Source organism: Rhinolophus ferrumequinum, chromosome 12 (genome assembly GCF_004115265.2).
Source record: "Rhinolophus ferrumequinum isolate MPI-CBG mRhiFer1 chromosome 12, mRhiFer1_v1.p, whole genome shotgun sequence".
Lineage (NCBI taxonomy): Eukaryota > Metazoa > Chordata > Mammalia > Chiroptera > Rhinolophidae > Rhinolophus > Rhinolophus ferrumequinum.
The window spans coordinates 82,979,575-83,004,998 of NC_046295.1; the positions used below are offsets into that span (position 1 = coordinate 82,979,575).

The 25,424-nt window shown below is 57.5% G+C and overlaps 4 protein-coding genes across 4 annotated transcripts; 1 reads left to right on the forward strand and 3 right to left on the reverse strand.

Moving 5' to 3' along the window:
* Window positions 1-653: 653 nt before the first annotated feature.
* LCN6 (lipocalin 6) lies at window positions 654-3,470 on the reverse strand. The gene is made up of 6 exons (XM_033124044.1): window positions 3,354-3,470; window positions 3,011-3,150; window positions 2,198-2,268; window positions 1,594-1,704; window positions 1,099-1,200; window positions 654-789 (listed from the first exon to the last, which is right to left on the reverse strand). Exons 1-6 carry the CDS (start codon window positions 3,441-3,443, stop codon window positions 749-751), a joined length of 555 nt encoding a protein of 184 aa, XP_032979935.1. The 5' UTR covers window positions 3,444-3,470; the 3' UTR covers window positions 654-748.
* A 5,975-nt stretch (window positions 3,471-9,445) lies between these two features.
* Window positions 9,446-12,071, reverse strand: LCN8 (lipocalin 8). Its single transcript, XM_033122001.1, has 6 exons — window positions 11,961-12,071; window positions 10,801-10,931; window positions 10,283-10,353; window positions 9,858-9,962; window positions 9,664-9,753; window positions 9,446-9,581 (listed from the first exon to the last, which is right to left on the reverse strand). The coding sequence occupies exons 1-6, from the start codon at window positions 12,042-12,044 to the stop codon at window positions 9,463-9,465; spliced, it is 600 nt and encodes a 199-aa protein (XP_032977892.1). The 5' UTR covers window positions 12,045-12,071; the 3' UTR covers window positions 9,446-9,462.
* Window positions 12,072-14,485: 2,414 nt separating this feature from the next.
* LCN15 (lipocalin 15) lies at window positions 14,486-18,571 on the reverse strand. The gene is made up of 7 exons (XM_033123634.1): window positions 18,386-18,571; window positions 17,894-18,033; window positions 17,741-17,811; window positions 17,431-17,541; window positions 16,662-16,763; window positions 16,238-16,304; window positions 14,486-14,642 (listed from the first exon to the last, which is right to left on the reverse strand). The coding sequence occupies exons 1-6, from the start codon at window positions 18,497-18,499 to the stop codon at window positions 16,270-16,272; spliced, it is 573 nt and encodes a 190-aa protein (XP_032979525.1). The 5' UTR covers window positions 18,500-18,571; the 3' UTR covers window positions 14,486-14,642; window positions 16,238-16,269.
* Window positions 18,572-23,045: 4,474 nt separating this feature from the next.
* TMEM141 (transmembrane protein 141) lies at window positions 23,046-25,116 on the forward strand. The gene is made up of 5 exons (XM_033123193.1): window positions 23,046-23,273; window positions 23,567-23,633; window positions 23,828-23,911; window positions 24,183-24,290; window positions 24,707-25,116. The coding sequence occupies exons 1-5, from the start codon at window positions 23,220-23,222 to the stop codon at window positions 24,718-24,720; spliced, it is 327 nt and encodes a 108-aa protein (XP_032979084.1). The 5' UTR covers window positions 23,046-23,219; the 3' UTR covers window positions 24,721-25,116.
* The last annotated feature ends 308 nt before the right edge of the window (window positions 25,117-25,424 follow it).

Here is a 25,424-nt window from a genome sequence, read left to right on the forward strand (position 1 = left end):
CCTCCCTCCCAGCTCCCCCGACAGCCCTGCTCTTCTAGGACTTCAGGCAGGGCCCCCAGAACACAGTAGGGCCGAGCGGCTCAGGCCCTCTGCTGCCTCTGCCTGGAGCCCAGCCAGGGAAAGCCAAGTTCTGATGCCCTGGACACCAGGGTGGCCCAGCCAGGAGCCCTGGCGGGCACCAGTGCCAGCTTCCTCGGCCCGACACCCTGTCCGAAGTGCATCCAGAACACCGGGTCTCGCTGTAGCCCAGGCACAGCAGCCTCCGATTTGCAGAGCAGTGCTCTCCACAGCCCAGCCCCACCTCGGAGCCAGGGCCTGAGTCCTGGTGTCCCAGACCCAGAGGGACTCTGTGAGGGACGCAGGTCCAGGTGAGCCATCTTGTCCCAGAGCTGGCTCTCTGCTCTGTGAGTCAGCCAAGCACCATCCCACCCCATCCCAACATGAGCCCCAAGCACACACGGGAGGCACGGGCGGGCTTCTGGAATGCTTTTATTCAGGTCTGCAGCACCCAATCCCCTGGGAGCACCGGGCAGCTGAGAGAGGTGGGTGCTGGCCCCCCAGCGGCTACACCATTCACTGGAAATGAGAAGAGTACTGGGAGACTCCAGGTTCACCCCAAAAAGCACCTGGCCCCTGGCCCTCCAGTCCTTCCCGGCAGTGGAGACACTGGCCCCTCCTGCCTACTGGGATGTGGCGGCTCCCAGGGCCCCCAGGGTCGAGCTGCTGCACAGGGAGCCCGGGGTGACGCTCAGAAGCAGCTTACCTGGAAGGCTTTCCGTGCACAGGTGGCTGCAGGGGTAGGGGCGAGATGGGCTGTGAGGTAGGGTAGCTCTCACCTGACCCCTGGGCTGCCCAGGACAGACCTCAGCCACCCCAGCACCCGGGTGCCCTTCTAATGCCTGCCCACAGCCTCACCGGCCATGGGGCCGTCCCTGCAGGCTTGACTCTGGGCAGGGAATGAGTGACTCCTTGAAGACCCCCCAGTCCTGCCTAACTCCCTGAGGCCAGGAGGGTCCCCAAGACTGATAGGTCAGTCCTTGATGGCCCAGCACGCCCCTGGACATCAGAATGGCCCCGAGCCACTCCAGTGACACTCACGGTCAGTCTGCAGCCTGGCCTGCTGCTGTGACAGGAAACCCAGGCCCTGGCTCCACTTGGTGAAGAGGCTCAGGCCCGCCTGGCTGGCCCACTCCGCCCGACCTGGGGAGCGGGGTGGAAGGTGCCCTGAGAGCCCTGGGGCTGGGGGGCCTGTCTGCAGCAGGACTGGAGGGCTGGCTGGCAGGGGCTCCGCCCTCCTCTGACCCCAAGACCCTTCACCCCCGTGGGGCCCTCCCCCACCCCCAGCACTGGCGTCAGGGGGCCCCATTGCTCCCTGCATGCAGGGCCCTGCCTTCTGCAGACGGAGCAAGAGCAGGACAGTGGGGGATGAAGGCGCGGAAGGAAGGCGTGGGGACCACAGCTGGCGACTTCATGCAGGGATGAGGAGCAGAACGAGGCACAGGCTCACTGGGGTGGGGGCACGCTGCAGCCTGCATGTGCCTTTGTAGCCCTGACATGCGGAGGATGGACGCCTAGCACGTCTCGGACACTCACTGTACAGCTCCACGGTGCTAAAAGCCTCATCCTCCAGCTCCAGCTGCGTGAACACGATGGCGTAGTCTCTGAAGTTGGAGCCCAACACCCGGTACTCCAACACGCCCAGGGCTGGGGGACAAGAGCCCCGGAGGGTGGGGCCGTCAGACCTCCGCAAGGCCCTCCCAGCAGGCCAACAGCCCCCGAGCTTTGTCCTCCTCCCTGCCCAACCCGTGCCACATGCATTGCTCTCAGTGACTGATGGACAGCGACATCCTGGGGGTAACTGGGGTGCCACAGGTCACATTTCCTGGATCCTGTTCCCACTGGGACCGAGTGCCAGGGTCCCACCACCCACACACACTACAGAGGGAGTCCTGGGGACCCAGCTGAGCATGAAGGGCAGTTGAGTTCTCCATCCTCAGGATTGGTGCCAAACTTCTGGCAAAATGAGGTCCTTTCATGTCCTGGCCCAGAGCTATGCTGAAGCCTCAGGATGGGGCCCACCCCTTCCCCACCAGCACTGGCCCTGCCTGCAGGGGGCCTGGGGACGCTGCAGAGGACAGAGGGCCCAGAGCTGCAGGCAGGGAAATGGAGCCAGCGCCCACAGTGCCGTCTTCCTTACACGGATTCTCAAACACCCATCCAGAGTTTTGTCTCAGCAACTCCATAACACTCAGGTCACATGTCTCCAGCCTGGGAAAGAAAGGGAAGGGCCCATGGTCAGCTCGGGGTCCAGACTCAGCACTGGAGGGGAGCACTGCCCCCCAAGCCCAGCCAGCCAGCATCTTCCTCTTCAGGGACCTGTGCACCCGGAACCCTACTCCTGGCCCAGTTGGACCCCTCTGAGTACGCACACCATGGGGCTGGCATCCTGAAAGCGGCAGTGCACAAACCCAACAAGTGTGCCATGGTCTCTGCACGCCAGGATGAGCTCATGCCCACGGTCACGAGGAAATAGGAAAACTCTAGAAGGAAGAATAAACAGCCAGAGCGAGCCAAGCAACAAATAACGCATATTAGAGAGCTATGGTAGTTAAAACAACAGTGTTTTGGCAAATAAATAGACTGATGAAAGGAACAGAACAAGAAGTCTGAAGATAAATCGAAAGACGTGTGTTTCACGCGGGACAGTTGACGTCTCGGGTCGGGCAGGAGAGAGGACAGTTGGGTCCTACATGACGCTGGGCAGTTGGGTAGCAATCCAGAAAAGAACGAAGTCAAACCTTACGTTCTCCCCCAGGGCGAAATCCCAAATGCCTCAAAGATGCTCTGCAGACTCGAGAGGCCAGGCAGAGGGTGGAGCTCGGAGCAGAGTGGGCAAGGAGGGGAGGGGAGGGAAGGCGGGCACCAGGAAGCCTCTGTGGTGGGGGGGCCATCGGACTCGGCCCACCTGCTGAGCGAGGCCTGGCCGTGGGCACGGTGCACCGTTGCTCACCTGTGCCGGGAGGACCGCACTTTCAGGTTGTTTTCTGGAGTGAGAGTCACCACAACCCCCTCGATATTCTTCGTGGCCTTCTCTGCCGCGAAGCCCTTTTCACCAGAGGCCACAGCAAGAACATACCAGGACCCCAGAAGCTGGATGGAGGAGGGGTGGGTGAGGCACCCCCCCCAACCTGGGAGCCCAGGCACCCCTCCCACCGACCAGCCCATCCCCCATAGCCTGTGTTGGTCTGGGCTGGCCCTGGGGTAGCCCAGAGGCTGTGTGGCCCCCGAAGGGCCTGGCCTCCAGGACCAACGTGCCCCATGGCATGTGCAGACCCCCACAGGAGGACTGTTACCTGCTTAGGGTCCAGCCTCCCCAGCCACACTGCCTGGGCCCTGGGCAGTGAGACCACAGCCAGAAGGGCAGTCAGCAGCACACCCCTCATTCTCCCAGACCCACACACCAGCGCACACTCCTCGGGCCGGGGTACAGTCCCTCTAGCTGCTGGAAACCCATTTATATGTCTCTGAATGTGTCGCTGTGGGCGGCCAGTAACTACCCAGACACCATTTCAGCCTCTCTTCTTGCACGGTGGCGAAATTACCCAAAGGAGGGGACTTATAATTCAGTGGTGGCCTCTGCACCCTGCCCAAACACACTGAGAGCGGGCAATGTGTGCCCAGCCCTGCCCTACACCCCCGGAGTCTCAACACTTCCTTCCACTTGGAGCTTCCGAATAAACACCCTCATCCCAGGCCAAACACACCCCAGGCTCCTCCCCTCCTTAGGTGGTCCAACACTCCCTCGCTGCTCTGTCTGGGAAGACCAGAGATGCTGGTTGGAAGCCCAGGCCAACAGCAGGCCAAGGTCACGTTCCAGGAGAGGTCCAAGAACAAGTGGTTCTTTCAGAAGCTGTGGCTTTGTATATCTTTTTGTTCAATCGTTAAAGATACAAAACGTCCCCAAAATCAAAAGGAAAAACGCTCCCACTCCGTCCTGGCCCACCCACCTTCTGCTCTGCCGGCCTTGGCCCCCTGCCCCCACACACAGCAAGCATCTCAGCCTAGAATGTCCTGCTCTTCCAGCCTCCGCTCCACCCATCCAGGCCGACCCACTCTGGCCAGCCTGCCACCTCTGCTCCCCATGACCCTGGCAGGCCCATCTGGGGACTGCACGTCCCCCAGGGCTCCCTGGGAGCGAGGGCAGAGGGCTCAACAGAATCTGACTGAGCACCCGAAACCCGGGGAAGAAGGCCTGGAGGGTCCTTGCCAGGGGGGTGGGGAGAACGTACAAACTGCATTTCCCAGAACCCTTGGCTGGTCGGCTTCTCGCCTGTTGACATAAGAATAAGCAAGATTTGGAAGGTGGAAGAAAGATGAAGCCATTTGTCCAGCCAGGGCTTTCCAAGGAGGGGCCTCTGACATGCCACCATGGCAGACCCACAGGGGGGTAAGGTGAACAAAAGTAGACTAGCCTGGCACAAACCCGCAGCTCAGCTCCCTACTCCCTCTGGGGCCCAGAAAGTCTCAGGCCTTGAACTTGGATCAGGATGGTCCCCGACTGCCAGCTTCCTAGATGCCTGGCAGAGAAAACGGAAACAGGAAGACAAAGACATCACCCTATTCTTCAGATCAATCCTGTCTGCTGTTGTGTCAAGTGCAGCTTCCTGACAAGAATGGAGACTAAGATGGTGTGTGTGCGCGAAGCCGCAGCGCAACAGACGATACAGGCAGACGTGTGCAGCTTCCTGCTCTGGAACTACAAGGCCAACCGGCTCAGGCACCAGCACCGGCGGGGGCTCATCTACAACACACATTTGTTTCTCACAGTCTGCAGGATGCCTAGTGGGGTGGGGACGGCGCCCTTCTAGGTCTCAGACTTCTCGCAGTGTCAGTGTCCTCACGGGACGGAAGGGGCACTGATTCCATCCTCACGACCTCGTCACCTCCCAAACATCCCACCTCCCATCGGGGGTTAGGATGTCAACAGATGAACTTTTGGGGACACAGACTGCAAAGCCTGTAAAAATGGCTGCGATTCCTCTGCTTAACGAGCTGAGAGCCATATTTGAAATTGTGTTGAATTTGCATGATTTTCATAACACAGATGGAACCTACAAAAAGCGGTGTAGATGAAGGACTTCTGTGTAACACAAGACAATAACAATCACTCAAACTGAATCTCTGCAAAATCCTCTGAAAGCTGAGTGGCTCTGAAAGGGGAAAAACATGTTAGAAACCTCCCATTGTCTGTAAATAAAAAGCCCAAAGATCCACCAGGGGTCTCACTCGAGCCTCTGTGGAGAGTTTCGGAGGTCTGCAAAACCCGCAGAGAGGAGCCGGCCGGGAAGACCAAAAATGGGTTAAAATGAGACATAGGAGAGGGGTCTGCTCTGACTGCAAGACTTCTGCAAAGGGGCCCGGGTAGGACAGTGCCCCCCCACTCCATGGGACAGGACTGGGAGGCTCAGGTGACCTCAGAAAGGCGGCACTGCTGGCACAGAAGAGTCAGATCGGGCTAAGGATGCCTTTCTAGACAAAACAAGCAAATGTCATACATACACCCATATCCCAAAATGCCATCCATTAAAGAGAATTTACTGCACTCTCATTGGTGGGTACACATGAATTAGGAAAGTTATAAGCCACCCAAACTGCCAGCCCGGTCCAGGAAATGCACAGATTCAAGTAGGCTGTACTTCGCTACTATAAGGAGAAACAAAAACAAAAATAAAAACCTTTACCGAATGGAAACCCTGCAGGGCGGGAAAGCAGAAGAAAACTGTGACACACACTCCGAAGTAACTTAAATGCACTGAAGGTAGGAAAAGAACATCTCGAATGAGGAATTTTAAAAGCTAAGAGCAGCAATGAACAAAAATAGGAGAAAATGAAATGGGAATTGATTGTGCTTAGGAAACAAATGGACTACAGGGCTTGACTGATACAGCAAGGTGCTTCAGCGTCTCCAGGCAAATGACAAATGTCTTTCAGGATGCGAGCAGCAAGCTGGCTTCAAAATTTCCAGAGCAAACTGTACAGCAAGCAAAGCCATTAGAAACACACTGCCCACAGGGACCTGCCACAGCACTGCAGCAAAAGTGGGTTGAACAGACCCAATGTGGGTCAGGACCAAGGTGGCCGGGGACGCCGGGGACATACACGTCACGCTGCATCTGGATTAACACACAGTAAAACATGTACACAATCAATTATTTTTTAAGCCACAAAGAAAGCATCCACGAAGCAGAATTATTACAAACAAACTTCTCTGACAAAAATACAATAAAACTAGGATAATTTGTCACTTTCTATTTTAAAAAATACTCTTGGATGAAAGAAAAAAATACAAACTGAAATTACAGAATGTATTTAAAAGAAATGTCATAAAAACACCGTGAAACAGTGATCAGAAGATGAACGTCACAGCCTTAACCATTTAGACCATGAAAAATGAAAGAATAAAAATAAATCCCCAACGCAAAAAAGCAGACAGATATCGTATTACAATGTTTACACCTGGAATTTATATAATAACCAGTGTTGCCTCAATAAATTTAAGTTTTTAAAACTAGACAAAGAACAAAATGTAAACAAACCACAGGAAAGGAATAATAATGATAAAAGCAGAAAATCATAGGTAAATAATAGAAAGTAGCAGATGTACTTAATGAACCAAAATCCTTTGAAAAATGAACAGAACAGGGAAAGCAGTAGCTAGCGCAAGTAAGAAAAAGATGAGAGACCATAAACACACAAAGTAACAAATGACAAGAGCAGGGGATGATATTTGGAACAGACGCGGGGAAATTTCATCAACAGAAAATACTTTGCTGGCCTCCAAGCAAATAATTTTGAAGTTCAAAATGAAATGGATAAATTTATAGGAAAACTCAGTTTGTCAAGTTTTATCCTGTTAGACTAAGAAATAGATAGATAGATGATAGATAGATAGATAGATAGATACTGTGTTTCCCTGAAAATAAGCCCTAGCCAGACAATCAGCTCTAATGTGTCTTTTGGAGCAAAAATTAATGTAAGTCCCGGTCTTATTTTACTATAAGACCGGGTCTTTAATATAATATAATATAATATAATACTGGGTCTTATGTTAATGTTTGCTCTAAAAGATGCATTAGAGCTGACTGTCCGGCTAGGTCTTATTGTCGGGGAAACACGGTAGGTGGATGATAGATGGATAAGTGATAGATGATAGGTAGATAGATGATATAGTAAATAGATGGTAGCTAGCTAGATAGATGACAGATATGATAGACGACAGATATGATAGATAGATGACAGATATGATAGATAGGCAAATGACCGACAGACGGTGCGTGGATGGCACGTGGACGACGGCAGAAGCAGGGAAGCATGGCTCTGGAGACGGGCTAGATGTCCGAGCCGGCTCTCATGCTCTGACAGCCGCCGCGGCGTGGAGCAGCCAGCCTCGCCAAGTGGAACAACTGCTTCAGTGTAGTAGCTGCTCTAAGCACCGGGTCTCCAAAGTGCAGCCCCGGATCCTCTCAGGAGCCTTTTCATTGGCTGCTCTTGAACCCACAGCTCACACTTTTCTGTTTCTCTGCGTGTCCAGTAGCTTCTGTGCTGGCCCTAGTGCTGAGCCTCCGTAGAAGCCCTGGTTTCCATTATCACCCTCTGAACGGCGCTGGCGTCTGTCATGGACTGAAGTGTGTCCCCTGAGAATTCCCATGTTGGAGACCTCACCCCCGGTGTGTTCGCGGTCAGGCCTTTCGGGGGTGATGGGGTTAACCGAGGTCATAAGGGTGGAGCCCCAACTCAGTGGGACTTATGCCCTTACAGGAGAGGGGGACACTAGAGACCTCTCCACGTGTGGCAGACAAGAGACCATAGAGGACACAGCAGGGGGCCCGTGTCTGCAGGTCAAGAGGGTCCTCAGCAGAAACCAGCCGTCAGCCACCCAATCGTGGGCGCACGGCCTCCAGAACCCTGAGGAGATAACTTCCTGTCATCTCAGTCACCCAGCCAGTGGCGCTCTGTGATGTCCGCAGGCAGACTGAGCGCTTTCCATCAGGCCAGGCCCCTTTGCTTGCCGCAAACTGTGGCCACACAGAGCCATGGGACATCCAGCGGCTCCCAGCTCCTCTGCTTGTCAGAATTCAGCCTCCAGGCATCTCTCCAGTGGGTCTTTGGGATCTGGTTCAAGATTCGTTCAGGCGAGTCCCGGGCAGGCCCTACTCATGGGTGGTCCTTACTCTAGCTGGGCTGCCCCCTGCCCCCCAGCACCGATGACCTCAAGCATGAGGCTCGGGTCCCCTGACCTGAGCCAGACCACCCTTTCTGCCCACCAACTCCAGCCCCTGCAGATGGAAGAAAAAGGGGCGATAGTGCAGGTCTGGGCGAGACCACCCATCATGGGACCCAGGCCTTCCAGAAAGCCGGGATGGCCATATGGGCAGGGCAGGGAGGAGGAGGCCTGGGAGAGCAGCCATGACCCGAGCCTTGGAAAGCAATGTCCATGGGATTGGAGTCGGGACAACTGAGAGCCATTCTCCCAATAGGGAGAATGTAGGCAGGAGTGGGGTGTGGTCACCTTTCATCCCAGCCATCTGAACCAGAAGCTCTGCTCGGGGACCCTGCCTGGGGTGGCCTCGGGCTCTCAGGAGCAGGATGAGGCTTAGCAGAGAGCGTGACCTTGGGGCAGCCTGACCTTCAGGCTCTGAGCAGGGCAGAGAAAAACCCTTGGGGGGAGGCAGGGAGAGGACAGGGGGCTGTCACCCTGCATGTAACTTTGTGGCCCCCCATTCAGCTCCTTCAGGGGAGGTCCAGCCAGGGGTGTCATCTGACATGGCTCACATTCGGCAGCGATTGTCACAGTAGACAGTGAAGACCACCCAATAGTCAGGTTTGCTGTCAGGTTTAGGGCACCTCCCCTGCCTGTCTCCCGGCGGCCTCCCAGGAAAGACTAGGGGTAGCAGGTTTGGTAGTGGGTTTATTTGGAACTGGTGCAGGTGGCACCCTGGGCAAGGACCAGAGAAGCAGGGTGGGGGGGCTCCCAGCATTGTGGCTGGAGCGGGGGGCCCTCTAGATCAGCTCCTGCAATTCAGAAGGGCAGGGCCTGAGGGGCTGGCCGTCCCAAAAGCCACCGAGCAGCAGTCAGGGCCACAGCCAGGACCGGGAGTCCTAACTGCTGTGTGGCTTTGAGCAAAGCACGCCCAGTTCCTCTACCTGCAAAGCGGGTGACAGTCCCCACCTCTGGGGCTGTGTCGAGACAGAGGGGTCGAGCAGGTTATGTGTGTGGGACACAGGGGCCCGAGACATGCCCACAGGGCCCCGACCGGGCAGGATGTGGGCACGCAGAGCCACCAGCATCCCTGCCCAGGGTGCTGGGTGAAGCCTGGGGACCAGGGCCCAGACCCCTCCCCTGCCTCCATCCGTCCCCACCCTTACACCCAACCTCCAGGGTTCCGGCCTGGCAGCCTGTTGTCACCACCCTGGAGCACAGGATGTAGAGGAACCAGGGCCTCCATCAGGCCAGGGACCCAGGTGGGGCTCAACACAGGCTGGACGTAGGCTCACCTCCTTCAGCAGCTTGGCGCACCTCCCTGTGGGACAGAAACAGTGTGAGGGGCTGCAGCACCCGTGGGGTCCCCAGCCCACTGCTCACCCCAAAGACCTGGGGCTCACCGTGCCGGGCCACCAGGTAAAGCCCCGTGTCTGTTGTCAACTCCCGGAACCTCCAGAAGCCTGGTCCGTCCTCGTCCTCGAGGCTGCGAGCTGTGTGGCACCGGGGACTGAGCAGTGCCTCCCCCTGCCCCCCCCAGAGCCTAGAACTTCCATGCAGGCAGTAGCAGGGCAGAGCCCCCGCCCCGGGAGCTTACTGAGGTACTTGAGCACACGGAAGTCCTTGCCCTGCCAGCGGAGGGTCAGCTGCAGGATGGCGTAGTGCTTGTAGTCTGTGTCAATGACATGGATCTCCCTGTTGCCTGGGGAGTGAGCGGGACGGGTTAGACTGTGCAGAACGGCACCCCTGGGGTCGGCGGACCTCCCAGGTGGGCGTGTGCAGGGTCACATCCAGTGTCTCCCTGCCCAGCACCCGGACCCGCCCATAACGCCAGGGGTCAGAGGGAGGACTAGAGCAGCCCCCGTAGGACGTCGGGCTTGTTGGTGAGAGAATGGGAGAATCTGGGGCATGAGGAGGAGTGCAGGGAACAGTGTGGGGAACAGCATAGGGAACAGCGAGGCCAAAAATAACTGTGTGCAGGGTCAGGGGCTGTAGCTGAAGCAACAGGGCAAGGGTTCTTACCAGGAAAAACAAATTTCCCCGAAACGTCTGTCCCTGAGCCTACTATGTTTTCTGTGTCACAACTTCCTGAGCTGGAAGGCAGCAAAGTGAACATTAGGAAAACGCCAGCCCACGCACTGGTGGGGAGCATGTCTTCAGGAAGGAGAACCTGGAGCAGGACAGGGAGGGCAGAGGTGCAGGGCAGGGGCCGGCAGCCTCTCCCCGTGGCTCTGGGACCACCTGAGAGCCACCTGCCCATTTCCCTTTCTCATAAACTGAGGGGGCTTTATCAAAAATCTCTGCTTACATGTGGGAGAATATGCAGCTCTAGGGGCAGGTCTACGTCTGGCAGCTCTAGGGGGCGGTGCCAGTTGGGGGGAGGGGTGAAGGTCTTGGGCAGAGGACACAGCCAGGGCTGGTCCACCAAAGTGACACCACCATCCAGATCCCACAGCTGCAATTGGTGTAGCCAGGCTGCTCACAGGCACATGGCCCGAGGCTGCTCCCACCCAAGCCCCCGAGAGCCCTAGGCCCCTTGCCTGCTATACGCAGCCCTCACGGTCAGCTGGTCCCCACTCCAAGTCAGGAACAAGGCCTCCAGCCTCTTCGGGGTCTTCAGTGCCAGGTTTTGGTTGGAGGCCACACCGACTTCCTGCCAGAATCCTGTAATCTAGAGAGAGGAGCTGGAGCTGAGCCTCTGAGCCTGTCTGGGGCAACTGGACAGAGACCCTGACCCCAGGCTTCAGGGGGCACATCCCCCAGGACCTCCTGGGGCAGGAAGCTGGTAGGCTCCAAAAGGTCAGCAGACAGTTGCAAGGGTGAGTGGCAAAGCAGCAGGTGGTCATCCATCCGAGGGGTCCCTTCAGGTCATCAGACAGTGATGCCTACGGGATGAGCCCCTCCCCACCCAGGCCTGGCGCCCAGGAGAAGGGCCTCTGCTGCTGCCTGCCTTGGGAAGAGGGTGCCAGAGGGCAGGGGTAGGTACGGCCCACAAGAGATGGGCTGGACAGCGCCAGTTGTGAAAAACGTCCGGAAGCAGGTGGCAGTGTGGGGCCCCCAGCAACCAGCAGCCCTGTCACCATGGGAGAGGCACAGCGCTGTCTGAGCTCACCGCAGAGGGGATCTCTTGCCTTAAGAAATCCACCCAGAGCCTAGAACTTCCATCTGAAACTTCTGGAAACTGATCATTTTTGCAATAAAAAAAAATCTGTGTCCCCAACACCTGTCATCTCTGAACGAGCTGATGTTGTCCTGGCCTGGCTGCCAACACAGACCCAGCAAAGAGGGAATCATCTAGATGAGAAGCAAAGCAGTGGGCCAGGCCTCCTTTGTGCCCACAGTGAGCAGGAGGGACCCCACTGACCCAGGAGCCGGAGGTGGCCACACTGAGGCCTGGACCCTTGAGACTTCCGAGGATCAGCCGACCTGGCTGAGGACCAGGCCTGCCCACAGGAGACCCTCAGGGACGTCTCTGCCCCTGCCTGTCCCTGGGCACTATCTCTCAGAGGGAGGAGAGACCAGGCAGGCTCTGCTCAGACCCTTAACTGCCTGCCTGCCTGTGGGGGCCGACCTGGGTGGTCCTGAGGCCCCCGAGGTAGCTGCTCCAACATCTGCTGAGGGTTGGAGTGACGGGACACTGGTGCAGCTGGCCACTTGGGCCCCCCTGCCCAGCCTCCCCAAGGCACGGAAGAGAAGCCACCTTCTGCAGGTCCAGGTCTTGCACGGCTGTCTGCACCTGCACCATGGCAATGCCCAGGATGGCGCTCAGCAGCCTGGCCTCCATGGCAGGTCAGCGCTCGCAGTGCCTCTGCTGCCCAGCATCTGAGTTTATAGCTGGAGGGACGGCCAGTGTTACGCAATCACCTGAGAATGTCATCAGGCAAACTTGGCTGCGGGCTGCTGGGAGAAACTCGGCATTCTGCAGAAGGGCCATGCAGGCCCGGTGACGTCCACAGCCATGGGGTGGGGCTGGCCTGGACTAGAGCGGCCTGGGGATGACTGTGGACGCTTCCCAGGCGCCCGCCTGGGGGCCTGAGAGCAGAAGGAGCCCCTCCCCCCAGGGGCAGCACAGGACCCCATCTCCAAGCCACGCAGGGGCTGACAGGACAGATGCGCCAGCCCGGCCCCATGGGCTCAGGGCCTCCTGCACACACCGCAGGCACCTCCCCATGGGCACAAGGTTTCCCGGCTCTTTCTGAGGAGTCTTGGGACAAATGCTCTGAAGTCTCGGTGTGGTGCTGCCTGAGGCAGCACAGAGCTGAGCGGGGGTCCTGCCCTCCAGGTGGGGGACGTGAATGAGGGGTTTCCTCTGCCTGGGAAGTCTCCACGGCAGACTTTCTGTGCAGAGGGGGAAGCATGACAAAGGCACCGAGGCCTGGTAGGGGGGGCCCACGGGAGACAGAGTTGGGGGTCAAGCTGGGCCTCGTGGACCTGCAGGAGCCAGGAGTCACCAGCTGTCCTTTCTCTCGTTGTGCCCTGCGTCCTCCCACACATGATAACAACCAGCCCCACCCCGTGCCAGGCCCTCGTGGAGTGTCCTGCATGACTCACTCAGGCCCCACATGCACACAAGGTGGGACCCCCAGCCCAGATGGCCACCCAGAGAGGCCCTGTCCTGCTCACACTCCGAGGCCGGTGAGCACACAGCCAGGATCTGAGCGTGGGCTGTGAACACTAGCGACCACCTCTTCCCCACCCGCGCCCAGGCCCCTCACCACCCACAAACCCTAGACCAGACAAGAAACATGTCAGGGTGAAGATGACTCAGGCTTCCTGGGCACCAGCCCCGACCCCTCCAGCCGTGTGACCCAGGACGAGCTGCTCTGCGTCCGTTTCCCTATCTGTGATGGTGACAAAGCACAGAGGCCCGTGCCACATGGCCAAGGGGGTCTGCGGGTGCCCAAAACAGCTCCCACCCCATGGCATCCTTGGTCCTTGGCCAGCAGGGGGCAGCCTTCCCACCTTTGGTCTGGAAATGCCATCCTGGAATGGCTCCAGACTCGGGAGGCCCACCCACCAAGGGGCTGGCCACCTGGGATCCTGGATATGGCACTGCCCTCCGACAAAGGCTGTTGGGTTGGGTTCAGGCAGCCATGGGGGGCTCAAGCTAGGACAGAGTGGCGCAGAGCTGGCTGGCACACTGGAAACCAAGAGGGACCATCCAAAAAGCGGGAGCGGTGGGGGTGGGAGCCCAGGGGCTGAGGACTTCCTGGCCCCGGTGCCAGGCTGACCCTAGAACTGGGCTGACCCCAGCCTGGACTGACAAGCCCGGGCCCCCAGGGATAGGCTTGGTCAGACAGGAGAGGGAGGGCAGAAAATATGAAGGACACCCATTGTCTCTGGGTGACCAGGGACAGGATGAGGACTAATGCCCCTTAGGGCTGAGTGCTTCCGGCTCCAACCCTGCGGGGGCTGCGGGCCGTGAGCAATGAAGCAGGACCGCCAGTGCCTTCCTGCCCAGCCCCCACGCCTGTCCTTTGAAGTGTGTGCGGTGGACAGAAGCTGGACTTTCTGAGCTCCTAGTAGGAAGATCACGAGGCACAGCGTCAGGGACAAGAGTGGCGGTGGCACTGGTCCCCCAGGGAGGGATCTGATGCCCCCACCTCTCATCGAGGGTCAGCACAGAGCTCAGGTCCTGGAGCCTGACCACTGGCCCTGAACTCCAGCCTGGCCCTTTGCTGGACCAGTTGCTGATTCTCTGTGCCTCAGTTTCCTGATCTGCAAAGCGAAGAGAACAACAAGCTCACTGTGGGAGTCCAGGGATCCACTGTGAGGCCCTCAGGCCAGGCCGGCGGGCGAGGACTCAGAGCGCTGGCCACAACCGTGACCCATTTCCAGGCCTCAGAGGTTTACATGTGAGCCCAGGGTCCAGGTCACACCAGAGGTAGGAGGGAAAGCCCCAAAGCCCCATGCTGGTCTGCCTCCAGCTCCCACAGCCAGCAGAGCTCCCGCAGCAGGCTGGTTTCCACAGGGTGCCTCGGTTTCCCACAGGTGCTGTGAACCCATGGGGGCCGGGCCGGTGGTTGTTAGGTGCTGCCTGGGGGTGCAGCCCCCCACAGGGTCCAAGCTTGGCTGGAGCTTCCTGCCCCTCAGCCAGGAGGAGCCCAGAAGCCAGAGTCCCCTTCACCACCACCTCCCTGCCTCAGTTTACTCAGAAGCCCAGGGTTGAGATGGGGCCCACTGTGCCCTCCCTGAGGGCCTCTCCAAAGAGCTGAGGAGACTTGAGACTGCAGAATCTGTTTATTGAGTGGAAAGGGGAGGCCCAGGGAGACACCCCACTGGGGATGGGGAATGGGCAGGAGGGGGTGACCCAAGGTGTGGGGTAAAGGGAGGGCCGGATCTGGACGACTTGGGGTGATGAGGCCTGCTGCCCCCGCTTGCCCTGCACAGACAGGAAACGCATAGTCACTCCATCCGTCCACTCACTCAGCCAACACGCCTCAGATGCCCCCAGCTGCCCCGAACACAGAGCAGGGCATCCCCTCTCACTCCCAGCTGCTCCTCGCATCACCTGCGAGGCCCGTGTGGCCCGTGTGCCACCAAAACTTCTGCAGATGTGGAAACACCCACCACTCTACCACTGCTCCCGGAAGTCCCAGGCTGTCCCCATTCCCCAGGATCCTGTGCCTTGCTCGCTGGCTGGCAGTGAGGGGGCTGATGTTGGAAGAAAGCCCCAAAATGGCCACTAAACCACAGCACCTGACAGGTGGTCCACACCAGGCACTTTACCCCCAAAGCTGCTTTTCTTTTTAAGATAATTGGAGGGTGGGGCCCAGAGCATGAAGACAAGGCTCACACTCTCCGCAGGTGGAATCTTCCAGAGGGGGATTTGGCTCCATTCCCTGCCCCCTTCTCCCATCCAGTAACATTTCTGAAACAACCATACATGGGATGGAACACAGAGCCAGGATGCTGGGTGTCATTTAGACCCATGAAAAGTTAAAACTGCCCAAATGTCCCCAGCTCCACGTCGCTGGTAGCCAGGACAGCCAGGGAGAGCAGAAGGACGTGGAGGGATGTAGGGAACACTGACTGCAGCATAATGAGGACGTCCCCACCAGGCAAATGCCAAGAGAGGCCACAGGTTGGCCTCCTGTCTCTGGTGACAGTCATGCCTTCTCTGTTATTTATTGTTTTATGTAGGTTCCCAAATTCTTTGCGATGAACTTGGGGAAGGGGCCCTATGGTTTCCTGGTGTCTACTTTGGGGGAAGGTATCCCCAAGAACCGACCTGCATCCATGTCCCATGGGCTCCAGGGGACCCAGCCCTCTGATGACAGAAGGTGGTAGTTCCCACCTCATGGGACACTCAGGGAGAGGAAGAGGAGCCAGGCCATCCGAAGGAAGGGCCCCTTGTGCCAGGGGCGAGCCAGGGGGTATAAGGACACAGAAAGTACTGGGTTGGACAGGGTCCCCCAACACTCAAGTCCAACTAGAATTCTTAGTGAGACCTCATTTGGAAATAGGGTCTTTCAGAGGTGATTAGTTGAGGACCTCCCCCTGGATGAGGGGGGCCCTACATCCCATGACTGGTGTCCTTATAAGAGGGAAATTTGGACACACACAGAGGGAAGACGACCATGTGACAATGGGGGCAGAGATGGGAGTGATGCGTCCACAAGCCACGGGACACCAAGGATGGCTGGCACCACCAGAAGCTGGAGAGGCAAGGATCTGCCTCTAGAGGCCCCAGAAGGAACCAGCCCTGCCCAGACCTTGACTTTGGACCTACAGCCTCCAGAACTGTGAGAGAGTAAATGTCTATTTTTTAAGCTACACTGCTCATTTGTTATGGCAGCCCTAGGGAATCGGGAGACTTCCTGGAAGAGGTGATGTGTAAGCTGAGACCTGCAGCACACAAACCATGCAGAACAGGGGGTTGGTGAATCTTTGGTGAGAGAGCAGGAGGCATGAGGCCGCAGGGGCAAAGCACTCTGGCCCTGTGGAATGGGAGGGAGGGGTTAACCCGTCCCCCACCTGGGAAGTGTCAAGGTGCGTCTCCAGAGGTGTCAGCGTGCCTTCTTATCCCCCGAGGAGCACGCATCTGTGGGAAGAAAAACAGTTCATGGGAAGCTGAGCTGGCCAGGATTGACCACCCCTTCCTGCAGCCCCCAACCCCTGGATGCCCGGGGCTCCCACATCCACCGCCAGAGGGTGGGGACAAATTTCCCTCCTGGCTCCCCAAAACCTCTCCCTTGGTGTGTGGTGGGGGAAGAAGGGGGTTGTGGGCAGGAGTGGTGGAGGAGCTGCCAACCCACCCTCAGAAAAGAAGACCACCTCCTGCCTTCACCCTTTGGGAAACAGGAAGGGGGAGCTGAAGGTGCAGCTTGGCGGGGTGGGGCCTGGCCCTGGTGGAGGCAGGATGGGGGCGGGGCTTAGCGAGTGGGGCTTCTTGGGGTACCTGACTTGGGCAGCATGACCATCATGTCATGGGGAAGCCCCACCGTTGGGTAGAAGTCTTGAAAGGCCTTCAGGGCCTGGGGGCTCGCTTCCTCGGTCCGGCCTAGGGCAGAGCAGGGGACCCTGTGAACCCTGCGGCTCACAGAGCTGAGGGGAAAGGAGAGACGGGGTCTCCTGGCCTTGGCTGCACCTCCCTGAGGGCTGACAGCAGGTCTGCCACCCCCTGCCCCAAGTGCCTGCCTGGCTGAGGGACCTGGGGACTGGAAGCAGCCCAGAGGGGCGCCCTTTCCTAATTCACACAAGGGTGTCCAAGAGGTTGGGGTGGCCCAGCTGTTCTCCTTGGCCATGTGCCCCTGAGTGCGACGCCACTTAGGCATCTTTTCCTGCAGCTCGAAGACCACCCTCCGGCCTTCACCCTGCCCTCTGCACCTTGGGGCGCTCCCGGCCCACTCTGCTTATCTCCTAGGAGATTAAAGCGTAAAAGGATCTCAGCCCCGGTTCAGGGTCTCAGGCAACAGGGGAAGGTGGGTCCCCACCCTCAGAAGGGCCAGAGTGGGGCCTGAGTGTCCGGTCCTTCGGAGGCGCCTCCAGTCAACCGCTACCCATCCAAAGCGCTGCCCCTAACCACCCCCCCAACTGATCCTCGCGGGGCCCAGACTTGGGAGTGTGACCAGGCGGAGCAGAGGAGGAGGACGGCTTGAGGCGGGTCCTAAAGGGGCGGGACCAAGAGGAGAGGGAGGGCGGGGGCGGGGCCTGGGCCTGGGCCTCACTGTAGAGCTGCACCATCGTGCTGAGAGCCCCCTCCAGCTCCTTGTAGATGTAGACCACGGCGAAGGAGCTGTAGTCCGTGTTCACGATGCGCACGTCCAGGAAGCCCAGGGCTGCGGAGAAGTGCACAGGGCCCAGGCACCCACCCCCACTCGTGCCGGCCTCTGCTCCAAGTGGCGGAGGAGGAGGGACGGGGGAGGGGTAGGAGATGGCAACGGGGGCGGGGATCCCGGATATAAGGACAGTCCAATGTCACCCCATGGAGAAGCGGTGTCAGACGCCCCTGAAGACGGGAGGAGGGCCCGGACTTACCTGGAACTCTGAAGTGCCCCTGGGAACCCACCCTCACGAACACGGCATCCACCTGGCGACAGCCGTCAGCCCTGGGGGTGCACAGCCCGCTCACTCTGCAGCTGCCCAGGTCACCCCGGCCCACCAGCTGCGTCCCATGGCCACCGGGCTCACCCAGGGAACTGCTGGTGGACGCTGAGGTTGCCCTCTGCCGCGGCTGTGACAGCCATGGTGGGCATCAGCAGGTGGTCCTTCTTGCCCAGGAAGACCTTGCAGTCGGACACCATGGAGACCACGAACCAGAGGCCTGAGAACTGCAAGACGGCTCCGTGGGCGGCAGGCCAGGGAACCCAGGGGCACAAGGCTGACAGCCCAGAACCAGGACCTGTCCGAAGCCAGGTCTCCAGAGTGTCTACCTCTTGGATGGAAAAGAACCCTGTCCTCACTCACCTGGAGCAGGTCACATCACCTGTGAGCCTCAGTACCCAGTGTGGAATGGGTCAGTAATCACCCCCACACAATGTGTGTTCAGGCTTACATGGAGCATGAGTCTAAGGGCTCGCAGCCCCGAGGACAGCAGGTGTGGGGTGGGGGTCAGTCGCCATTGTCTCCAGAGGGGCTCAGCCCCCAGCCCCACCCACAGCACAGCATGGAGGCCTCTGGTACCTTCTTGGCATCAAAATCTGGCTGCACCAGGACCTCAGCCCAGGCTGTGGACACCCAGAGTAGCAGCAGGACCTGGGCCAGCACGACAGACTTCATCCCCACAGCTGTGCTCATTCCCTGGCACTGAGTCCACACCCCAGCAGACCCGGCTTTATAGCCCAGCCCAGCCGCTGGGCTTGGCAGACGAGCAGATGGGGGAGCGGAAGGCACTTGGGCTCCAGAAACTCTAGTCCTCCTTTGTCCATTGTTTGGCACAATCACTCCTGTGTCCACACCGGCTCCAGGGGTCATTTCCTCAGGGGCTCCAGAGAATCAGGCTCTCACCTGGCTCCCCTGAGCTGAGGATTTGTCCTCCAAACCTGCCAGGCAGTCTGGGGGCCCAAGCAGAGATTGCCATGGCCTGCTGGGACCTGGCCCCTACGCACCTCTGTCCACCTCTGGGGCTGGGGGCCCGGGGACTTCAGGGTGCTACTGGGAGGCAGCCAGGCCCGGGTCTGCTCTGCCCAGCGGGTCCCTCAGGGGCTGGCTTGCCCAGAGTCCTCACGCCCTCCCTTCTTCACACAGGAGTGGAGTCACCACTGGCCAGGCCTCTGGACCTTGTGTAGGGGCAGCTGTGAGAGAGGTGACATCAAAGGCCTGGGTGCCCCAATCCAACCCCCCAATGCCCCCACGCAGCCACCAGCTGGGTCATCCGGAGAGTGGGGCTGAGCCTCAGCTTAGGGAGGATTATGGTCTCAAAACCACCTTATCACCGGTTGCATAAGCATGTGGGCAGGAGTGTCGCCGGGGAGCTGGCAAAGCCTCTACAGGCAATGCCTCCAGTCCACGCAGACAGAGCACGCAGGACGCTGTACAAGGAATAGCACGTGTGTGACATGAGGCACACCACCCAGACGCCTCTGGTCAGGGCAGGGCTCCCCGAGGAGGACCAGTACTATCAGCGCTCCGGAGCAGAGGGGGGTACAGGGTGAGAGAAAGACCCTCATGTCCCAGCGTGAAGGAGGGGTGGAGCCGAGGCTTCTGCTGGCCGCCTCCACTGGGTTTCAGGAGGCGCCAGCTCTCAACCAGCTTCCAGAGTCACCGGAGAGAATGCAGCAAAGCCTTCCCATGAAAATATTTACAAAACGCATCCGATAAAGGACTTAGATCCAGAATCTACAAAGAACTCTCAAGACTTGATGATAGAAAAACAAACCACCCAATTAAAAAGAAAAAACACAGGGAAAAGATTTAAAAAGACGTTTCACCAAAGAAGATATTCGGATGGAAAAGAAACACATGAAAAGATGCCCACGTCATTCATCCTGGGGGCATGCAAACCAAGACCATCTGAGACAGGACTACACACCTATCAGAATGGCAACAAGTCTGAAAATAAATACTGTCGCTGCTGAGTAGGTAGGGAAAGATGGAACCACACTGGGAAGATGGCTTGGCAGAGTCTTATAAAGTTCAGCACTCATTGACCATCCCACTTAGGGACTTACCCTAGAATGTTGACTGGACAAGTAGTTTTCCAGGTGGTCCACCAAAAGAGGATTTATTCAGGAAAAGACAAAAAGCAAAACCATTACAGCAGTGTGAGTACACACACCTCCGGCCAGCCACCCACGTGCAAAAAGTAACTCTCCTCCCAAGATGGCCCCTATATACAGAGGGTGCCCCAAAAATGTATACACATTTTAAGAAAGGAAAAAATCTGTATTAAAATTGTAATAATATATACCTATAACAAAAGATGAATACAAGTCACGTTTGACTTCTGCAATTACAAGAGGTGCTCAAAGTGGTTCCCATCAGCATCCAGACACTTCTGATGATGGCGAACTGCTTGAGCAACGCTGACCAAAGTGTCCACTTGTATCGCTGCATGTGCCATTTCAATTTCTTCCAGAAGTACCGCCGATGTACCTGGTTTTCCACCATATCCTTTAAGGTCCCCCATAGGTAGAAGTCAAGGGGTGTTAAGTCAGGACAACGTGGGGGAAACTCAACCACACCTCTTCGTCCTATCCATTGTCCTGGAAAATTCTCATCGAGGTAAGCTCTCACGTCTCCGTGGAAGTGCAGTGGGGCGCCATCTTGTGGGAAGTAAAATCGATCATTCCCAAAAAGTGTATGAATTGCAGGTAAAATGGATGTGCGTAGCATGTCTAGGTACACTTGACCAGTAACGGCACCTTCAAAAAAGAATGGTTCAATTAGTCACCTTAATGACAGTCCACCAGACGTTGAGGCCTGGTACATTGATTTCTTTTTCCACATGAACGTGTGGATTTTCTGGAGCCCAATACACACAATTATGTTGGTGCACTGTTCTGTTCCGTTTAAACTGTGCTTCAGCAGACCAAACCATTTTCCCCACAAACCCCTCATCCTCTCGTACCATATTTTGGAACCACTCACAATACGGCACCCTTCGATCAGGGTCATCTTCATTCAGTGCACGTAATAATCTTGGGATGAAAACTTCCCCTTTTGCTGTTTTAAGAATGCTTGTTCCGCTAACTCCTGTCTCACGTGCCCATTGTTTGGAAGACTTCTGTGGCGAGTGTGCAAAATGTTCCAACACCACAGCAGAAGCAGCAGGACTTGTTGCTGTGTGAGGCCTCCTGGATCTTCCCGTGTGCACGTCACACACAGCACATGCGTCTCAGACTTATCACAAACGTGTGCAATTATTAGGTGTGTTGGAGGTTCTGTTGCACACTCATGCCTCCATCATTGTACTTCCACAACATCCCCGAATTTCAAATACCACTTCAAAATGGCCTTGTGCTCCTTGAACGACAACCGTGCTTCCGCCATTTTCTTTGACTGTCATGCCTGTCGCACGGTGACGCTAGCATTCATTTGATTAACACCATTTTTTGAACAAACGTCATACTACACATTGCTACCATAATTCAATTCAACTTCAAAAAATAATGAATAGATAACATCTCTTAAAATACGTAATTTTTGGCAATTAAGTTCATGAACTCATTCTAGAAAAAGTACTACATACGTCATTGCTGAAAATCACTACTGTCACCTTCGAAGTACTCCCCTTGGGAAGTTATATACCAACGCCAGCGCCTAGTCCACCCTTCAAAGCAATCTTTTTCCGGACTGGCCATCAGAGCTGTCATTGTATGACCCTTGATGTCCTGAATGTCATAAAAATGTCTTCCTTTCAATATTTCCTTTATCTTCGGGTAAAGACAGAAGTCATTGGGGGCCAGATCAGGTGAGTAGAGAGGGTGTTCCAATACAGTTATTGGTTTACTGGCTAAAAACTCCCTTACAGACAGTGCCGTGTGAGCTGGTGCATTGTTGTGATGCAAGAGCCATGAATTGTTGGTGAAAAGTTCAGGTCGTTTTTGTCTAACTTTTTCATGCAGCCTTTTCAGGACTTCCAAATAGTAAACTTGGTTAACTTTGTCCAAATTAACTAAGTTCATAATGTACAAATTCATAATAAATAATCCCTCTGATGTCAAAAAAGGTTAGCAACATCATTGCAACAAGTTCGCCAACTTCATTGTCAGACCTTGTGTACATGCATATACAATCTCCCTACAATGTTGCCTCTTGGGTTGAGGGCAGGTGGCCCGTGTTAAGTCCCCAGCCACAAGTCCAGAGCACCAGGGAAAGGGTGGGGGCGGGGATGGGGCACGACAGACGCTGGACCTCTGAACGCAGGACTACAGGGCAAGAACGAAACTTCAGTCCTCTTCCAGGAGTCACCGAGGACCAAGGGACAGAACACTCAATTCTCCTGCCACAGACCCACCCAACTGTGGATGAAGGGGCTGAGGGGGGGTCCCTGTGGGAAACGGAAATGCAACCCAGCTCAGCCCCCACCCTACCACAGCCTTGAGCGGAGCCTGGATGGAAGGACACAGTAAGGGTCTCAAGGGCTGGGTGGTCCCTCCCCCCACAGCCTCTGCTGGAGCTGCAAACCCACTGCAGGGCAGTGTGTCCAGCTCTGACACAGGCTGAGCACCAGGTTTCAAGGCACAGTAGGTGTCGACCTGATCTCAGGGCTCACCCGTCCCCTGGCCCTTGGCTCCAGCCACATGGGCCTCCGGAACATTCTGCAAATAGGCCTCGCTCAGTTCTACTCAGCAGTTCACATTTGAAAGACTTCTGCCTGAGGTCTCTCCCTCTCAGGGCCTGCTGGTTTTCCTGATCTCTCTCCTGGGTCTGTTTACCTGTCTGCTTTACGAGGGCAGGGGCTCTGACTCCTCCATGGGACTCCCAGCTCCTAGCACTAAATTGGCATCAAGTATGGGCTTATAGTGTTTTGGGAATTAATTTGCTAAATAATCATTCCATACTTCGCTACCCCGTGGTCGTTTCCAAGAGATTTAATCCCTTAAACAAAGCCCCACCACAACAAATAATACTATCAATATCATTACGCCTCTGCGAGCGTGGAAATGACGTGGGGTGACCGAGGCCGGACGCCTGCCTGGGCCTGGCACCCCCTTCCCTAGGTCACAGAGCCCGGTGTAGAGAAGTCGCCTCAGGCTCCGCCCCCTTCGTCAGGACACGCCCCCTCGGCTTCGCTCTTCTCCCTCCGCCCGGCTCCGCCCACGGTCCACTCCACCGATCTCTGCAGAACCCCCCCGCCAGACTCCACCCCCTTTCCTTGCGCCCGCCGCCCAACTTCACAGCCCGGGCTGGGAAGGACGCAACAGGCTCCGCCCCCTTTGCCTGCCTACGTCCCCTCGTCCTCCTGCCGGTTCCGTCAGACTCTGCGAAAGCCCTCCCGCCGGGCCCGCCCCTCTCCGCCAGGCCCCTCCTCCCGGTCCTGCGCAGAACCGCCCGACAGCCCGGCCAGCTAGCCATGGTAAACCTGGGCCTGTCGCGGGTGGACGACGCCGTGGCTGCCAAGCACCCGGTGAGAAGGCCGGCCTGGGAGGCAGGCCCAGGACCTCAGAAGCTGATCTGAGCGGGGCGGGGGGCTCGGTGGGGGCGTCCTTGTCAGGGAAGAGGGGCAGAGAGTCCGAACCTTCTTGCTATGGGGATGGGGCTTCCTGGGTGGGCATGGGGGCGGTGGGATGCGTCCAACCTCCCAGGGCCTCACTAGGAGTGGTCCCCGCCCGAGACCCGAGTGTGCCCAAAGGAAGGACAGGAGGAAGGAAGAAGGAAGAGGGAGAGGAACTGAGCCTTCAACCCCCTCTCCCCTCCCAGGGACTGGGGGAGTATGCTGCATGCCAGTCGGAAGCCTTCGTGAAGGGCCTTTTCACCTTTGTCACAGGTAGGCTGGGTCCAGGTGTCCTCTGGTGTAGAGACCTCACCTTCCTGTCTCACCCTGATTCCCACGCAGGTGGCGCCAGCTCAGCTGCCTGCAGGTGCTAGGAGTCTGGCAGGTGCTGTGGGCACTCAGGCTGCACCCAGGCAGTCCCCAGCTCTGTGGACAGGCTGGCTGATGGGGACCGTGTGTTTTGGCAGGCACCGGTGCGACCTTGGGCCTGCAGATGTTCATTCAGAGGAAGTTTAAGTACCCCTTTCAGTGGAACGTGCTGGCGGCCCTCGGTGGGTACTCCAGGGTCGGTCCCAGGGGCCCTGAAATGTACTCCAGTTGCCAGGGGTGGTGCTGGCTCTTCAGCAGGGATGGGTCCCCACTAGGAGTGGGGGCGGGGGCTGCGTTCCAGGCATCCCTGCATCCTGGGATGGGGCCCCAGTTCTCGGTAAGAGCCCTGCCCAAGCCCATGACCACCATCTGCCCAGCAGAATAGGTGCCAAGGTTCCCTTTCCTGAGAAGTACAGAGTCCTGGGCCCACCAGCCCCTGCCTCTGCTCCCCAGTTGCAGGCTCAGTGGCCAGCTACTGGGTGACCCGAGTGGAGTCACAGAAATGCAGTAACCTCTGGCTCTTCCTGGAGACAGGGCAGCTCCCCACAGACACCGGCACAGGTGAGAGGCCCGGGAGCGTTGGGAGGCAGAAACGTAGTTTCCGATGTCCAAAGTTTCAGGCAGGAAAGCCCAGGGCCCGAGGTGTGGGCTGGACAGGGCCTCTCCCCTCTGGCCTGAGCCCTCGGCATGCGCATCTGGAGTGGGAGTGTGGACAGCAGATGGACCTCTCAGAACCCTGGTGCAGAAAGAAGACCCAGGAGGCATTGGGTGGCCCTGGGGTGGGGGAGTGAAGAGTGAGGAGCGTGGGCACCCCAAGAAGAGCAGCCACCCAGAGTGAGAGGCCAGGCTTCAGACACCGAGCTGGTGAATCTCAGGCCTGGCCCCCACTGCCTGAGGCCTACGATAAAATGGGTGCAAGGACCATGCAGGGACAGCTTTAGGGTTTGGATCGAGCTGTCTCCATTTGCCTCTTACAGATCAGCACAGCTAGGAGAGTTCCAGCCAAGGCGCAAAAGACCTGGAGCTGGAGAGTTCTAGAACACAGCCCTCAGTGCCTCCACACCGCAGGCTGGCCCTCCCCCCTCATAGAGGCCCTGCCCACACCCTAAGGTACCCCAGCCATGTCCACTGCTCACAGGTATGGCCAGACCTGCCAAGCCCACACAGTCGGCTGGGCCCTGCCCAGGAGGTCAGACCCAAGGGCCACTGCTGGATTGGTCTCCTGTAGGGCATCGAGAAACGTGGTGGACACAGCACAGCTCTGGGACACGTGGTGGGGAGGATTTCTGGGGTGCTCACACTCCCTTTCTGGCCCTGCATCCCCCACAGTCAGGTGACACATGCTGCTGGGGTTGTGGGACTAATAAATGCCTTGTTCTTTTTCCCACCTGAGTTCTACAGTGATTGGGAAGCATCCAAAGCAGGAGGAAGCTGAGCAACAAATGTTACCTTAGTGCCACCTGGCTGATACTAGAGGCCATGCCAGTCCGTTCCTAACACCGAAGCCCAAAATTAGGCATTTGTGCTGGCCCTGTGGGCCCTGTAGGACCACAAGGCCTCGCCACATGGAGGTCTGCTCCTGTACCACTTGGCATGGAGGAGAGTACAAGGTGTGCAGCCCAGCGCCTGGCTCTGGAGACGTGAGGGACAGAAAGTGGCTCTGCCCACCTGCCTGTCATCCCAAACACACCTATC

Excerpts from the sequence above, each read along its gene's own strand:
- TMEM141 (XM_033123193.1), top strand. The coding sequence starts at position 23,220 with ATGGTAAACCTGGGCCTGTCGCGGGTGGACGACGCCGTGGCTGCCAAG. Across the intron at positions 23,274-23,566 it reads CCGTGGCTGCCAAGCACCCG|GGACTGGGGGAGTATGCTGC; the intron begins GTGAGAAGGCCG and ends CTCCCCTCCCAG. Across the intron at positions 23,912-24,182 it reads GAACGTGCTGGCGGCCCTCG|TTGCAGGCTCAGTGGCCAGC; the intron begins GTGGGTACTCCA and ends TCTGCTCCCCAG.
- LCN15 (XM_033123634.1), bottom strand. The coding sequence starts at position 18,499 with ATGAGCACAGCTGTGGGGATGAAGTCTGTCGTGCTGGCCCAGGTCCTG. Across the intron at positions 17,812-17,893 it reads GTCCACCAGCAGTTCCCTGG|GGCTGACGGCTGTCGCCAGG; the intron begins GTGAGCCCGGTG and ends GTGCACCCCCAG. Across the intron at positions 16,305-16,661 it reads GGTCATGCTGCCCAAGTCAG|ATGCGTGCTCCTCGGGGGAT; the intron begins GTACCCCAAGAA and ends TTCTTCCCACAG.
- LCN6 (XM_033124044.1), bottom strand. The coding sequence starts at position 3,443 with ATGAGGGGTGTGCTGCTGACTGCCCTTCTGGCTGTGGTCTCACTGCCC. Across the intron at positions 1,201-1,593 it reads TAGCACCGTGGAGCTGTACA|GTCGGGCGGAGTGGGCCAGC; the intron begins GTGAGTGTCCGA and ends CCCGCTCCCCAG. Across the intron at positions 790-1,098 it reads GGCCAGGCTGCAGACTGACC|CCACCTGTGCACGGAAAGCC; the intron begins GTGAGTGTCACT and ends CTACCCCTGCAG.
- LCN8 (XM_033122001.1), bottom strand. The coding sequence starts at position 12,044 with ATGGAGGCCAGGCTGCTGAGCGCCATCCTGGGCATTGCCATGGTGCAG. Across the intron at positions 10,932-11,960 it reads AAGACCTGGACCTGCAGAAG|ATTACAGGATTCTGGCAGGA; the intron begins GTGGCTTCTCTT and ends TCCTCTCTCTAG. Across the intron at positions 9,963-10,282 it reads GGGGAAATTTGTTTTTCCTG|GCAACAGGGAGATCCATGTC; the intron begins GTAAGAACCCTT and ends CTCACTCCCCAG.